This window comes from Ostrea edulis, chromosome 3 (assembly GCF_947568905.1).
Source record: "Ostrea edulis chromosome 3, xbOstEdul1.1, whole genome shotgun sequence".
Taxonomy (NCBI): Eukaryota; Metazoa; Mollusca; class Bivalvia; order Ostreida; family Ostreidae; genus Ostrea; species Ostrea edulis.
Window position 1 is genome coordinate 9,162,460 of NC_079166.1, and position 13,349 is coordinate 9,175,808.

The 13,349-nt window shown below is 34.3% G+C and overlaps 1 protein-coding gene across 1 annotated transcript in view; it reads left to right on the forward strand.

Annotated features, from left to right (window-relative positions):
- Positions 1–13,349, forward strand: part of LOC125676739 (uncharacterized) — an 81,979-nt gene that overhangs the window by 67,860 nt on the left and 770 nt on the right. Inside the window, exons 15-16 of the mRNA XM_056159008.1 lie at positions 11,826–11,879; positions 13,060–13,233. Coding sequence (XP_056014983.1) covers positions 11,826–11,879; positions 13,060–13,233 — 228 coding nt within the window. The remainder of the gene's footprint in view (positions 1–11,825; positions 11,880–13,059; positions 13,234–13,349) is intronic.

Below are 13,349 nucleotides of genomic sequence, written 5' to 3' on the forward strand. Positions count from 1 at the left end.
TGATATATTTAAATGGTTTTCGTAGGAACAAAAAGCTCTTTACCGGAAGTGGTCTAACGGAAGACCTACTCATTACTAGTAATGAGTTTGTAGTTATTATTATTTTTTCTTCCCTTTCGTCTCCGAGACCGTTGGATGGATTTTCCTGAAACTTTCACAAGTTATAGGGAACGATGGTACCTCGAGGTATTTTTTTCATTTTTTCAAAATTCACTTCCGTTCGTCAGATACGTCCGATTTTCCGGTTTTTGAAAGAAACTTTGTCCGGGGGTAAACTTGAAAACCACTAAAGATAATCGAATGAAACTTTCAGGGATGATAGATCTATATTCTCTATGGTGCATGCACGTAATATTTTTTGTCGCCGTCACTTCCGGTCGTTATCGGAAGTGATTAAATAAATCATCAATTTCAAACTTTTTTCTTTTAAATTGAAACCTACTTTGGTTTACTATATCTCGTTCTAAATCTCAAAAAATGTTGACCCCACCGGAAGTTGAATCTCCAACTTCCGGTTATATCAAAGAAAGACTATTCATTCTGTCATTTCTCAGTGCCATAAATCTCAGTCATGAAACTAGTTAATGAGTTGAGTTTTACATATATTATAGTCACTATAAATGTCTAGAGTAAGTTCAAATATTTTTGTAAAATATACTTCCGGTCGGAAAATACGGCTTATGAGCTGTTTTCGTTGTCAAGCATTTTTCTCAGAAACGGTAAAAGATAGAGTCACCAAATTTTCAGATTTAATAGATCTCACTTTGTAAGCGTGTAGTAGGGGAGTAAGAATGTCGGCCGTAACTTCCGATCGTCACCGGAAGTGATTAATAAATCATAAATTTAAAACTTTTTTCTTTGAAAATGAAACCTATATCGGTTTATTAGGTCTCGTTCTAATTCTCAAAAACTATTGACCCCACCGGAAGTTGAAACTCCAACTTCCGGTTATATCAAAGAAAGCCTGTTCATTCTCTCATTTTTCAGTGCCATAAATCTCGGTCATAAAACAAGTTAATGATTTGAATTTTACATATGTTATAGACACTATAAATGTGTACAGTAAATTTAAATATTTTTGTAAAATTCACTTCCGGTCGTGAGATATGGGGTGGACATATTCAAACCTTGTTTTTTCAGTTTCTCAATAATGAATATAGATACACGTTTGAAACTTGTAGAGTTGATCAACTAACATTAGTCCATTGTACACATACATTCAATGTTTTGTACGTCACTTCCGGTCTATACCGGAAGTATTTGAAAAATGTCGATTATCCGATTTCTTCCAGTGATTTCTGAGAGATGGTGGATAGATTTTCTTGAAATTTTCAGGAATAATGTCTTATGAAAGGACCTTGCTATAACTATTTTTCTTTTTACAAAATTCACTTCCGGTCGGAAAATATGGCCGATTTTCTGTTTCTCAAAAGGAATTTTGTCCAGCAATTTTCTTCGAAAAGGTAAAATATACCTTCATCAATTATTCAGAAATTAAAAATCTCCGTTTGCAGTCGTGCAGTAGAGGGTTGAACATGTCGACCGTCATTTCCTGTCGTCACCGGAAGTGATTGAAAGAATCGCAAATTTCAAATTTTTTCTTGTAAATTGAAACCTATACTAGTTTATTAAGTCTCTTTGAAAGTGTCAAAAGAATATTGACTCCGTTGGTAGTCAAAACAACTACTTCCGGTTTCTTGATCAAATACCTTTTTACTTTTTATCTCTTTGTCCCCATAAATCTCGCTTATTTTTGAAGTCTTTCATATGATTTTCACATGTCATAATAAAAGTATCAACTTCTAAAGTTTTGATAATTTTGTTTTTCAAAATTGACTTCCGGTAGGTAGTAACCTACTACTTTTTCTTTCTTTAGTCTACTTCTTTTTGTTGAGAACTCTTTCAGATAGAAACGTGAAATTTTCAGGGAATATAGATAGTAAAGAGCCGCTGTCATTGATGGGAAAACGCATAATAAAAGTACTTCCAGTCATCACCGGAAGTTACGAGAAATGAGTAAAAGGTTCGATAATACATTTCTCATTCATTGTTAAGGCTTATTTTCTGATATATTTAAATGGTTTTCGTAGGAACAGAAAGCTCTTTACCGGAAGTGGTCTAACGGAAGACCTACTCATTACTAGTAATGAGTTTCTAGTTATTATTATTATTATTTTTCCCTTTCGTCTCCGAGACCGTTGGATGGAATTTCCTGAAACTTTCACAAGTTATAGGGAACGATGGTACCTCGAGGTATTTTTTTCATTTTTTCAAAATTCACTTCCGTTCGTCAGATACGTCCGATTTTCCGGTTTTTGAAAGAAACTTTGTCCGGGGGTAAACTTGAAAACCACTAAAGATAATCGAATGAAACTTTCAGGGATGATAGATCTATATTCTTTATGGTGCATGCACGTAATATTTTTTGTCGCCGTCACTTCCGGTCGACACCGGAAGTGATTAAATAAATCATCAATTTCAAACTTTTTTCTTTCAAATTGAAACCTATATCGTTTTACTAGGTCTTGTTCTAATTCTCACAAAATGTTGACCCCACCGGAAGTTGAATCTCCAACTTGATCAAATATCTTTATACTTTTCGTCTCTTTGTCCCCATAAATCTCGCTTATATTTGAAGTCTTTCATATGATTTTCACATGTCTTAATAAAAGTATCAACTTCTAAAGTTTTGTTAATATTGTTTTTCAAAATTGACTTCCGGTCGGTAGTAACTTGCTACTTTTTCTTTCTTTAGTCTACTTGTTTTTGTTGAGAACTCTTTCAGATAGAGACGTGAAATTTTCAGGGAATATAGACAGTAAAGAATCGATGTCATTTATAGGAAAACGCATCTGAATAGTACTTCCGGTCGTCACCGGAAGTTACGAGAAATGAGTAAAAAATTCGATAATGCATTTCTCATTCATTGGTAAGGCACATTTTCTGATACATTTAAATGGTTTTTGTAGGATCAGAAAACTCTTTACCGGAAGTGAACAAACGGAAGACCTACTCATTACTAGTAATGAGTTTCTAGTTATTATTATTATTTTTTTTTTCCCTTTCGTCTCCGAGACCGTTGGGTGGATTTTCCTGAAACTTTCACAGCTTATAGAGAACGATGGTACCTCGAGGCATTTTTTTCATTTTTTCAAAATTCACTTCCGGTCGCAAGATATGTCCATTTTTGTCTTTTTACAAGATATTTTGTCCAGCGTTTTTCTCAGAAACGGTAAAAGATAGAGTCACCAAATTTTCAGATAGGGGGTTAAGAAAGTCGGCCGTCACTTCCGGTCGTCACCGGAAGTGATTAAAGAAACATGAATTTCAAACTTTTTTCTTTCAAATTGAAACCTATTTCGGTTTACTATATCTCGTTTTAATTCTCAAAAAATATTGACCCCACCGGAAGTTGAATCTTCAACTTCCGGTTATTTCAAAGAAAGCCTATTCATTCTCTCATTTTTCAGTGCCATAAATCTCGGTCATGAAACTAGTTAATGAGTTGAGTTTTACATATATAATAGTCACTATAAATGTCTAGAGTAGCGTCTAACATTTTTGTAAAATTTACTTCCGGTCGGCAAATACGGCGTATTAGCTGTTTTCGTTGTCCAGCGTTTTTCTCAGAAACGGTAAAAGATAGAGTCACCAAATTTTCAGAGTTAATAGGTTTCACATTGTAGGCGTGCAGTAGGGGGTTAAGAATGTCGGCCGTCACTTCCGGTCGTCACTGGAAGTGATCAAATGAATCATATATTTCAAACTTTTTTCTTTCAAACTGAAACCTATATCGGTTTACTAGGTCTGGTTCTAATTCTCAAAAAAATGTTGACCCCACCGGAAGTTGAAACTCCAACTTCCGCTTATATCAAAGAAAGTCTATTCATTCTCTCATTTTTCAGTGCCATAAATCTCGGTCATAAAACAAGTTAATGATTTGAGTTTCACATATGTTGTAGACACTATAAATGTCTATAGTAAATTTAAATATTTTTGAAAAAATTCACTTCCGGTCGTGAGATATAGGGTGGACATATTCAAACCTTGTTTTTTCAGTTTCTCAATAATGAATATAGATAGACGCTTGAAACTTGTAGAGTTGATCAACTGACATTAGTCTATAGTACACATACATTCAATTTTTTTGTCCGTCACTTCCGGTCTATACCGGAAGTATTTGAAAAAATGTCGATTTTCCGATTTCTTCGAGTGATTTCTCAGAGATGACTGAAATTTTCAGGAATAATGTCTTATGAAATGACTTTGCTATAATTATTTTTGTTTTGACAAAATTCACTTCCGGTCCGAAAATAGGGCCGATTTTCTGTTTCTCAAAAGGAATTTTGTCCAGCATTTTTCTTGGAAAAGGTAAAATATAGGTTCAACAAATATTCAGGGATGATCAATCTCCGTTTGTAAGCGTGCAGTAGGGGGTTGAACATGTCGACCGTCATTTCCTGTCGTCACCGGAAGTGATGGAAAGAATCGCAAATTTCAAACTTTTTCCTTTAAATTGAAACCTATACTAGTTTATTAACTCTCTTTCAAAGTGTCAAAAGAATATTGACTCTGTCGGTAGTTAAAACGACTACTTCCGGTTTCTTGATAAAATACCTTTTTAATTTTCGTCTCTTTGTCCCCATAAATCTCGCTGATATTTGAAGTCTTTCATATGATTTTCACATGTCTTAATAAAAGTATCAACTTCTAAAGTTTTGATAATTTTGTTTTTCAAAATTGACTTCCGGTCGGTAGTAACCTACTACTTTTTCTTTCTTAGGTTTACTTCTTTTTTTGTGAACTCTTTCAGATAGAGACGTGAAATTTTCAGGGAATATAGATAGTAAAGAGTCGCTGTCATTTATAGGAAAACACATCTGAATAGTACTTCCGGTCGTCACCGGAAGTTACGAAAAAGGAGTAAAAAATTCGATAATACATTTCTCATTCATTGTTAAGGCACATTTTCTGATATATTTAAATGGTTTTCTTTACCGGAAGTGGTCTAACGGAAGACCTACTCATTACTAGTAATGAGTGTCTAGTTATTATTCTTTTTCTCCGGTACTATTTTGTCCGGTAGTGTTCTCAGAAACTACAAAAGGGATCGATATGAAACTTTCCAGGATGATAGTATAGCGTTTGTAGATGTGCATGGTGATAGTCATTTTGTCTGCACATGCATGTACGCGCGCGCACGTGCACTGCCATTTTGGTACAAAAATTGGAAAATCAGAATATTAAGGGGATTGATATGAAATCTAAATAGGATGGTAGTATATCATTTGTAGATATGAAAAATGATAGTAATTTTGTCTGCACGCGCACGCATGCGCGTGCACATGCATTACAAAATTTGTACACTAACTTTGGAATTAGTCTAACTTTTTTGTTGTTTATTGAAATGGCTTGATATTCATATCATAGGTAGATATTGAGACCCTTAACTGATTTGCATGGTCAAAATTACCAATTTGCACGCGCATGCAAGTGCGCTTCATTTTGATTGGATAGTACTAAAACGTTTGTAACTATCTTATTTATGAAGCGAATGAGATGATATACACAGCATACGTAGACAATATGTGTATCTATATATTGGTGTAACAAAAAATGCCAACGCACACGCGCATGCGCGTGCAACGTTTTTCAAATGTTCGATTTTTAAATGACGATAACGTTTTTGTTTTTCATCAAATTCTATTGATATTAGGGTTTTAGATGTGCCTTGGTACTCCTTACAAATTGCTGTGGTTAGAATGACTGCTCAGCACGCGTATGCACGTGTGCTGAATTCTGATTGGACTATTTTAAAATCGCTATAACTTCCTTATATTTGGTGGAAACGTTATAAAATTCATACTATGGGTATATGATACAAATGCCTGTTGAATGACATCAACAATAGTGCAGAATCAGACACGCGTGTGCGTGTATGCACGTGCATTGCTTTGTTTCATTTGTTGGTACTGAAATGACCATATTAAACGTACTACGTGTAATTAAAGGCTAAGATAAAATACATTTTTGTTATAGGTTTACAATGACATCAGTTTTTAATTGGAGGAGGTTTGGGGAACATATGTAACGGTCCCCGTTACAATTATAACTAGTTATTATTATTATTTTTCCTTCTTCTTGTGACTCTTTTGTCCACGAGTGTTCTCGGAAACGGCTTAAAGGATCAAACTTGTTTAGGATCATAATATAGCATATGTAGATGTGTGGAACGAATGTCATTTTGTCTGAAAATGCATGCATGTGCATGCACATGCATTGGATTTTTTGTTTACAAAGTTTGGAATTCGTCTAACTTGTTTTATTTTTCAATGAAATCGGTTGATACTTATATCGTAGGTGAAACTTGAGACACTTAACTGTTTGGCATGCTCAAAATTTCAATTTTGCACGTGCATGCACGTGTGCTTCAATTTGATTGGATAATACAAAAACGCCTATAACTTTAACGTTAATAAAAGAAAATCAATGATATTTATAAGATAGGTAGACATGCCAAATACCTACAGATCATCGTGAAAAAAATTGAAAACGCGCATGCTCACGCATGTACATTGTCTTTTGAAGGTTCATATCTTTCAATGACCATAACTTTTTGCTTTTTGTCAAAATCATTTGAAACTTAGTTTGTGTATGTATCTTGGGATTCTGAACGAAAATGTACAGTCATAATTGCTATTCAGCACGTGCATGCACGTGTGCCAAATTCTGATTGGACGATTTTCAAATTGCCATAACTTTCTTATAAATCATGCAAACAATATCATATTTATAGTGTAAGTATATCTATCAAATGTCTATTGAATGACATCAAAATTGATGTTGAGTCTCACTCAAGTGCGCGTGTATGCACGTGGATAGCTTTTTTTCATTTTTCGGGTACTAAAATGGCCATAACTATTGAATTAAAAACTCAAATGAATTCAAATTTATCCTGTAGATTTATGATATGAATGCCTATTGAATGCTGTTAACAAAAATTCCATTATCAAAATTGCGTGCGCGTAAATGCGCGTGCATTGTGATTTTTTATGTTTAAATTCAAGTATTGGTCTATAACATTTTTAGATTGCAATGAATTGTTTTGAAATTTAGGTTGCAGATATTTTGTTGGCCTCTGCATTTATTGATGGTATCAAAATCACTTCCCCGTACGCACATGCACGTGCGATAAATTCTGATTGATCGATTTTGAAATCAACATAACTTTCTTATAACTGAAGCAATCGATATGAAATTCATACATTATGTACATCGTTCAAATGTCTATTGAATAGCATCAACAAAAGTGCTGTGTCGTACTCACGTGCACGTGTATCCACGTGCATTGCTTTTGGTCCTCATAGTTTTGAGTTGCTCTTAATATCTCGTTTTTCATAGAACTGTTGTGAAACTTCTCTTGCAGTCATATAGTAAGACTTGTAATGTATCGACAAGGCCAAATTATTCACCAGCACGTGCGTGTGCGGGCTTGCACGTGCGTAGAATTTTCAGATGTCTATAACTGATTTGTTTTAGCATGAAATAAATTGAACTTTATAAATTAGTTACATATTCAGACTCGATCTTCACAGATTCATATAGTCAAAACCACTGGTACGGAAACAAATGACACCACTTTTTAATTGGGGGGGGGGGGGGGGGGGTGTTTGGGGAACATCTGTAACGGTGCCCGTTACAATAAGTATTAGTTGAGGTCTTCCGTCTCAACGGAAGACTTTATAGTGATTCTTATGTTTCTTTTCCTCTATTATTATGATGTCTCCGAACACAAAGTGTCGGAGACATATTGTTTTTGCTCCGTTTCTTATTATTCTTATTCTTATTCTTTTCTTCTTATTATTCCTCTTCTTTAGTGAGAAATGTGTCCGACCGATTTTGTGAATGTGTTTCGACAGATCCACTTCAAACTTTGTGAGCTGATAAAAGGTCACTAGGAGAGGTGCATTCAACTTTTCAAATTTTCAAAATGGCCGCCGTTTCAAGATGACGGCCAAAATACGTCAAAAACTCAAGGTTGTCGGATTTCAACCAAGTCCATTTCCACCATCAAAAAAAACTTTTGAACCGCCATTTTCAAAATGGCCGCCATATACCGAAATAATTGAAAGTGTTAAAATCTCTACAACATTTGGTTTCTGGGGTAAATTGAGGGTCCACAGTTCATTTCTAGCATCAGTTTTTCCTTCCAATCTATTTTCAGATTTTCAAAATGGCCGCCATTGAAGAAAATGGCGGCCAAAAAATCAAGTCCGTCGGATTTCAACCAAATTTAGTTTCTAGGGTTTTTTGAGATTCCTGATCTGGCATCAAAAACCATTTCTGACATGGGGAGGTGTTCGGAGACATTTGTGTTGCCATCCCAACACAGTTATAGCTCGTTATTATTGTTCTTTTTCTTACCGATTTTGTGGAAGCGATTTCTCAGAAACGGCTTAATAGATTTTCATGAAACTTTCAGGAAAATGTAAATTAGGATTGTCTAGAAATGTGTTTTTCATTTTTGCGAAAATCACTTCCGGTCTCAAGTTACGGCCGAATTTCCGTTTTTCAAATGACATTTTGTCCGGGCGTTTTCTCATAAACTGTTAAAAATTGAGTCTTCAAACTTTCAGGGATGATAGATGGTGACATGTAAATATGCAATAAGGTGTTGTCATTGCCATCCGCCACTTCCGGCCGTCACCGGAACTGAAGAAAAGAAACGTCAAATTTCAAAATGATGTTTTTGAAACAAAACTTGCATAGATTAATTAAGTTCTTGCGGAGTTTCAAAACATGTTAGACTTACCGGAAGTTTAACCATTAACTTCCGGTTTTAGAGAAAAACTTCGAAAAATTGGTCTTTCTTTGTCCTCGTATGTCTAGCTTATTTATAAACCTTTTAATACGATATGTACAGATGTTATTGAGATTATCCATCTGAAGAGAACCCTTTAGTACTATTTCAAAATTCGCTTCCGGTCACAAGTTACGGCCGAATTTCCATTTTTCAAATGACATTTTGTCAGGGCGTTTTCTCATAAACAGTTAAAGATTGAGTCTTCAAACTTTCAGGGATGATAGATGGTGACATGTAGCTATGCAATAAAGTGTTACCATTACCGTCCGTCACTTCCGGCCGTCACCGGAAGTGAACAAAAGAAACGTCAACTTTTAAAATGATGCTTTTGAAACAAAACTTGCATATATTAATTAGGTCTCTTTCGGTGTTTTAGAAAATGTTAGACTTACCGGAAGTTTAACCATTAACTTCCGGATTTTAGAGAAAATTTTTGAAAATTGGTCTTTCATTGTCCTCGTATATATCGCTTATTTATGAACCTTTTAATACGATATTTATTGATATTATTGACATTATCCATCTCCAGAGAAAACTTTCATTCTATTTCAAATATCACTTCTGGTCACAAGTTACAGCCGAATATCCGTTTTTCAAATGACATTTTGTCCGGGCATTTTCTCATAAACGGTTAAAGATTGAGTCTTCAAACTTTAAGGGATGATAGATGGTGACTTGTAGATATGTAATAAGGTTTATCATTGCCGTCCGTCAGTTCTGGCCGTCACCGGAAGTGAACAAAAGAAACATCAAATTTCAAAATGATGCTTTTGAAACAAAACTTACATAGATTAATTAGGTCTCTTTCGTCGTTTTATAAAATGTTAAACTTACCGGAGGTATAGCCAGCAACTTCCGGCTTTTAGAGAAAAACTTCGAAAAATTGGTCTTTCTTTGTCCTCATATCTCTCGCTTATAGATCAACTTTTTAATACGATATTTACCGATATTATTGACATTGTCCATATCTACTGTATCCTTGAGTAATATTTCAAAATTCACTTCCGGTCGCGGGTAAGGGCCGAATTTCCGTTTTTCAAATGACATTTTGTCCGGGCGTTTTCTCATAAACGGTTAAAGATCGAGTCTTCATACCTTCAGGCATGAATGATGGTGACTTATAGCTCGATAATAAGGTTTGTCATTGTCATCCGTCATTTCCGACCGTCACCGGAAGTGAACAAATTTCTGCTTTTGAATGAAAACGTGCATGGAATAATTAAGTCTCTCTCGGAGTTTCAGAACATGTTAGACTTACATCCTATCTCGTCAGAAAGTGGACGGAAGACCTATTCGTTGCTCGCAACGAGATCATTTCTAGTTATTATCATTATTCCTTCTTTCTTCATGTGACTTTTTTGTCCACGAGTGTTCTCTGAAATCACTCAAGGGACCAAGATGAAACCTCTTTAGGATGATAGTATAACATATGTAGATGTGCGGAACGAATGTCATTTTCTCTGAAAATGCATGCATGTGCAAGGACGTGCATTATATGTTTTATTTACAAATTTTGGAGTCAGTCTAACTTTTTTATTTTTCAATGAAATCGTTTGATATGTATATCATAAGTATAACTTGAGACCTTCAACTCTTTGGCATAGTCAAAATTACATATTTTTACGCGCATGCACGTGTGCTTTAATTTGATTGGATAATACAAAAACGTCTATACCTTTCACATTATTAAAGGAAATCTAACGATATTTACAGGATAGGTAGACATTTCAAATGTCTACAGATCAATTAATAAAAATTGCAAATGCACATGCACATGCACGTGCATGGTCTTTTAAAGGGTCAATTCTTTCAATGACCATACCTTTTTTGTTGTTTGTCAAAATCTTTTGAAACTTGGGTTGTATATGTATCTTGAGTTTTTAATAAATATTTACTATCAAAATTACTTTCGACAACGTACATGCACCTGTGCTAAATTCTGATTGGACAATTTTCAAGTCGCCATAACTTTCTTATAAATGATGGAAACAATATGAAATTTATGCTGTGAGTATATCTATCAAATGTCTATTGAATGACATCAACATTGATGCTCAGTCATACTCATGTGCGCGTGTATGCACGTGCATAGCTTTTCTTTCATTTTGGGGTACTAAAATGGCCATAACTATTGAATTAAAAACTCAAATGAATTCAAATTTACCCTGTAGATGTATGATATAAATGCCTATTAAATGGTGTTAGCAAATATTCCATTATCAAAAGCGCGTGCGCGTGAATACACGTGCATTGTAATTTTTGACGTCTAAATTCAAGTTTTGGTCTATAACAGTTTTAGATTGCAATGAATAGGTTTGAAATTTAGGTTGGAGATATGTTTTGGATCCTTCCATTTCTTGATGGTGTCAAAATCACTTCCATGCATGCACATGCACGTGTGCTTAATTCTGATTGGACGATTTTGAAATCCCCATAGCTTTCTTATACGTGATTAAATTCATGTAGTAAGTATATCGTTTAAGTGCCTATTGAATAGCATCAACAAAAATGCTGTGTTGTACCCACGTGCACGTGTGTGCACGTGCATTGATTTCGGTCTTTGTAGTTTTTATTTGGTGTTCATTTCTCGTTTTTCATTGAACTGTTGTTCATATATTTAGTCATATATTTAGATTTGTAATGTATCAACATGGTCAAATTACTCACCAGTACGTACATGCACGTGCACACACATGCGTGCATGTGCACAGAATTTTCAGATATCTATAACTGATTTCTTTTAGCATGAAATGGACTGAACGTTATAAAATAGTTATATATTCATACAATTCGCAGATTCATATGATCAAAACCACTTGTACTGAAACAAATGACACCTTTTTCTAAATGGGGGAATGTTTGGGGAACATCTGTAACGGTGCCCGTTACAATAAGTACTAGTTTGCATTTAATATTAACTAGAATAGATTATTTGCTTACTTTGTGTGCTTAAAATTTGTAGTTTCTGTGCCCATCATATGGAAAGCGGATATCGTGCAGTCACTGTTCTTGTATGGTACGTTACATTTGTCTCTGTTTAACAATATGTATTTGGAACTGTTGTAATCTTTGATTCAGCAGAAAAGTTCAATGTCTGTAAGTGGCCTCTCCATCTGTCTGTCAACATTTTTTTACTTGTTCTCAAGAATCATGTGATCAATTTTTAAAAAGATTCCCCAGGAAAACTCTTTAGACAAAGGTGATTTCAATAACACGGAGGAAATGTCCTTCGTCTTCTTCCAATCAAACATAATTAACAGATTTCTTTAGTATTGGTTATTTGATATTTCAATTCAAAACTAGAGACTCAGAATTTGTACGAACGCCTCTTGATGCTATGGGGATTCACATTTTTATACGAAGCTAGCTGGATGTCAAGATGGGCTAACATCATTCACTTTGACTTTAGCGAGAAGAATGATTCAAAAATATGTTTGAGAAATCTTCTTCAGCTGTAAAAGGGTATAATATCGAAATAATATGAACGTTTGCAAGGTAATGTATTTTCAGATATATACACGCGAGCGATTTTAACATTTTACAGAATAATAGTGTACATGAATATACAGAAAATGTCATTGAATTTAAGATTGCGATGTTTCATATTGATCTGCAAGTGTGTTATAATACATAGTCTGTAGAAAATAGGTATGCATACTATGTACATAGGATATCAATAAAACGTTTTTGAAATTCTGAAGAACCTCACAGGTACAATATGTCTGATAAATGTATGCATGTTTCTTTAACCAAAGCACTATTCAGGATAGCTGTATTCTTGAAAACCTAACATTATCAAGAACGGAAGGGCATTATTTTTAATTGCAATGAATGTGTTCTTGTTCAGTGTACATTCATATGTGTTACCTTCCAAGGTCAGATCATACATTTTTACCTAACAATGTGTACGACAATTTTCTTAAGAACTCGAAAGGTACTCTATGTCAAACAAATGTGAAAACACCATGACCTAGTCTAGATTTAAGCTCATATAATATATACTCACGAAGTTACAATTCCAAGAAACTGTGCAATCTGAGCAATTCACGGAATTTTACAAATCAAACATACAACGAATACCTTATTCTATATCATATCATATTGTTTATATTCAAAACACTTTGTATTTTTGTAAGGATTTTTTTTTCAATTCTTAAAATGCTTCATCTAGTGTTGAATAGTTACATAATTTACAGGCAGTCATAGAATTTTCTTCATGTTCCCATGGTTTGTGTTTGAAATGCCTCAAATACTTGACATCAAGGCAAAAATCAAAGGAGAAAAAACTACAATGTACGTATTGTGGACCATGTGGATATATTGGAAATGCAAAACGATTCATTCTAAAATGTGAAACGGAAGGATTATTGGTAAGTAGTGACATGCTACCGTTTTAAGTATCTTATTTTCTACTAGAATCCATGCTATGATTCCTTCATGCATAATTTCAAAAAATTGTATCATAGAACAAAATCAAAATGTATGT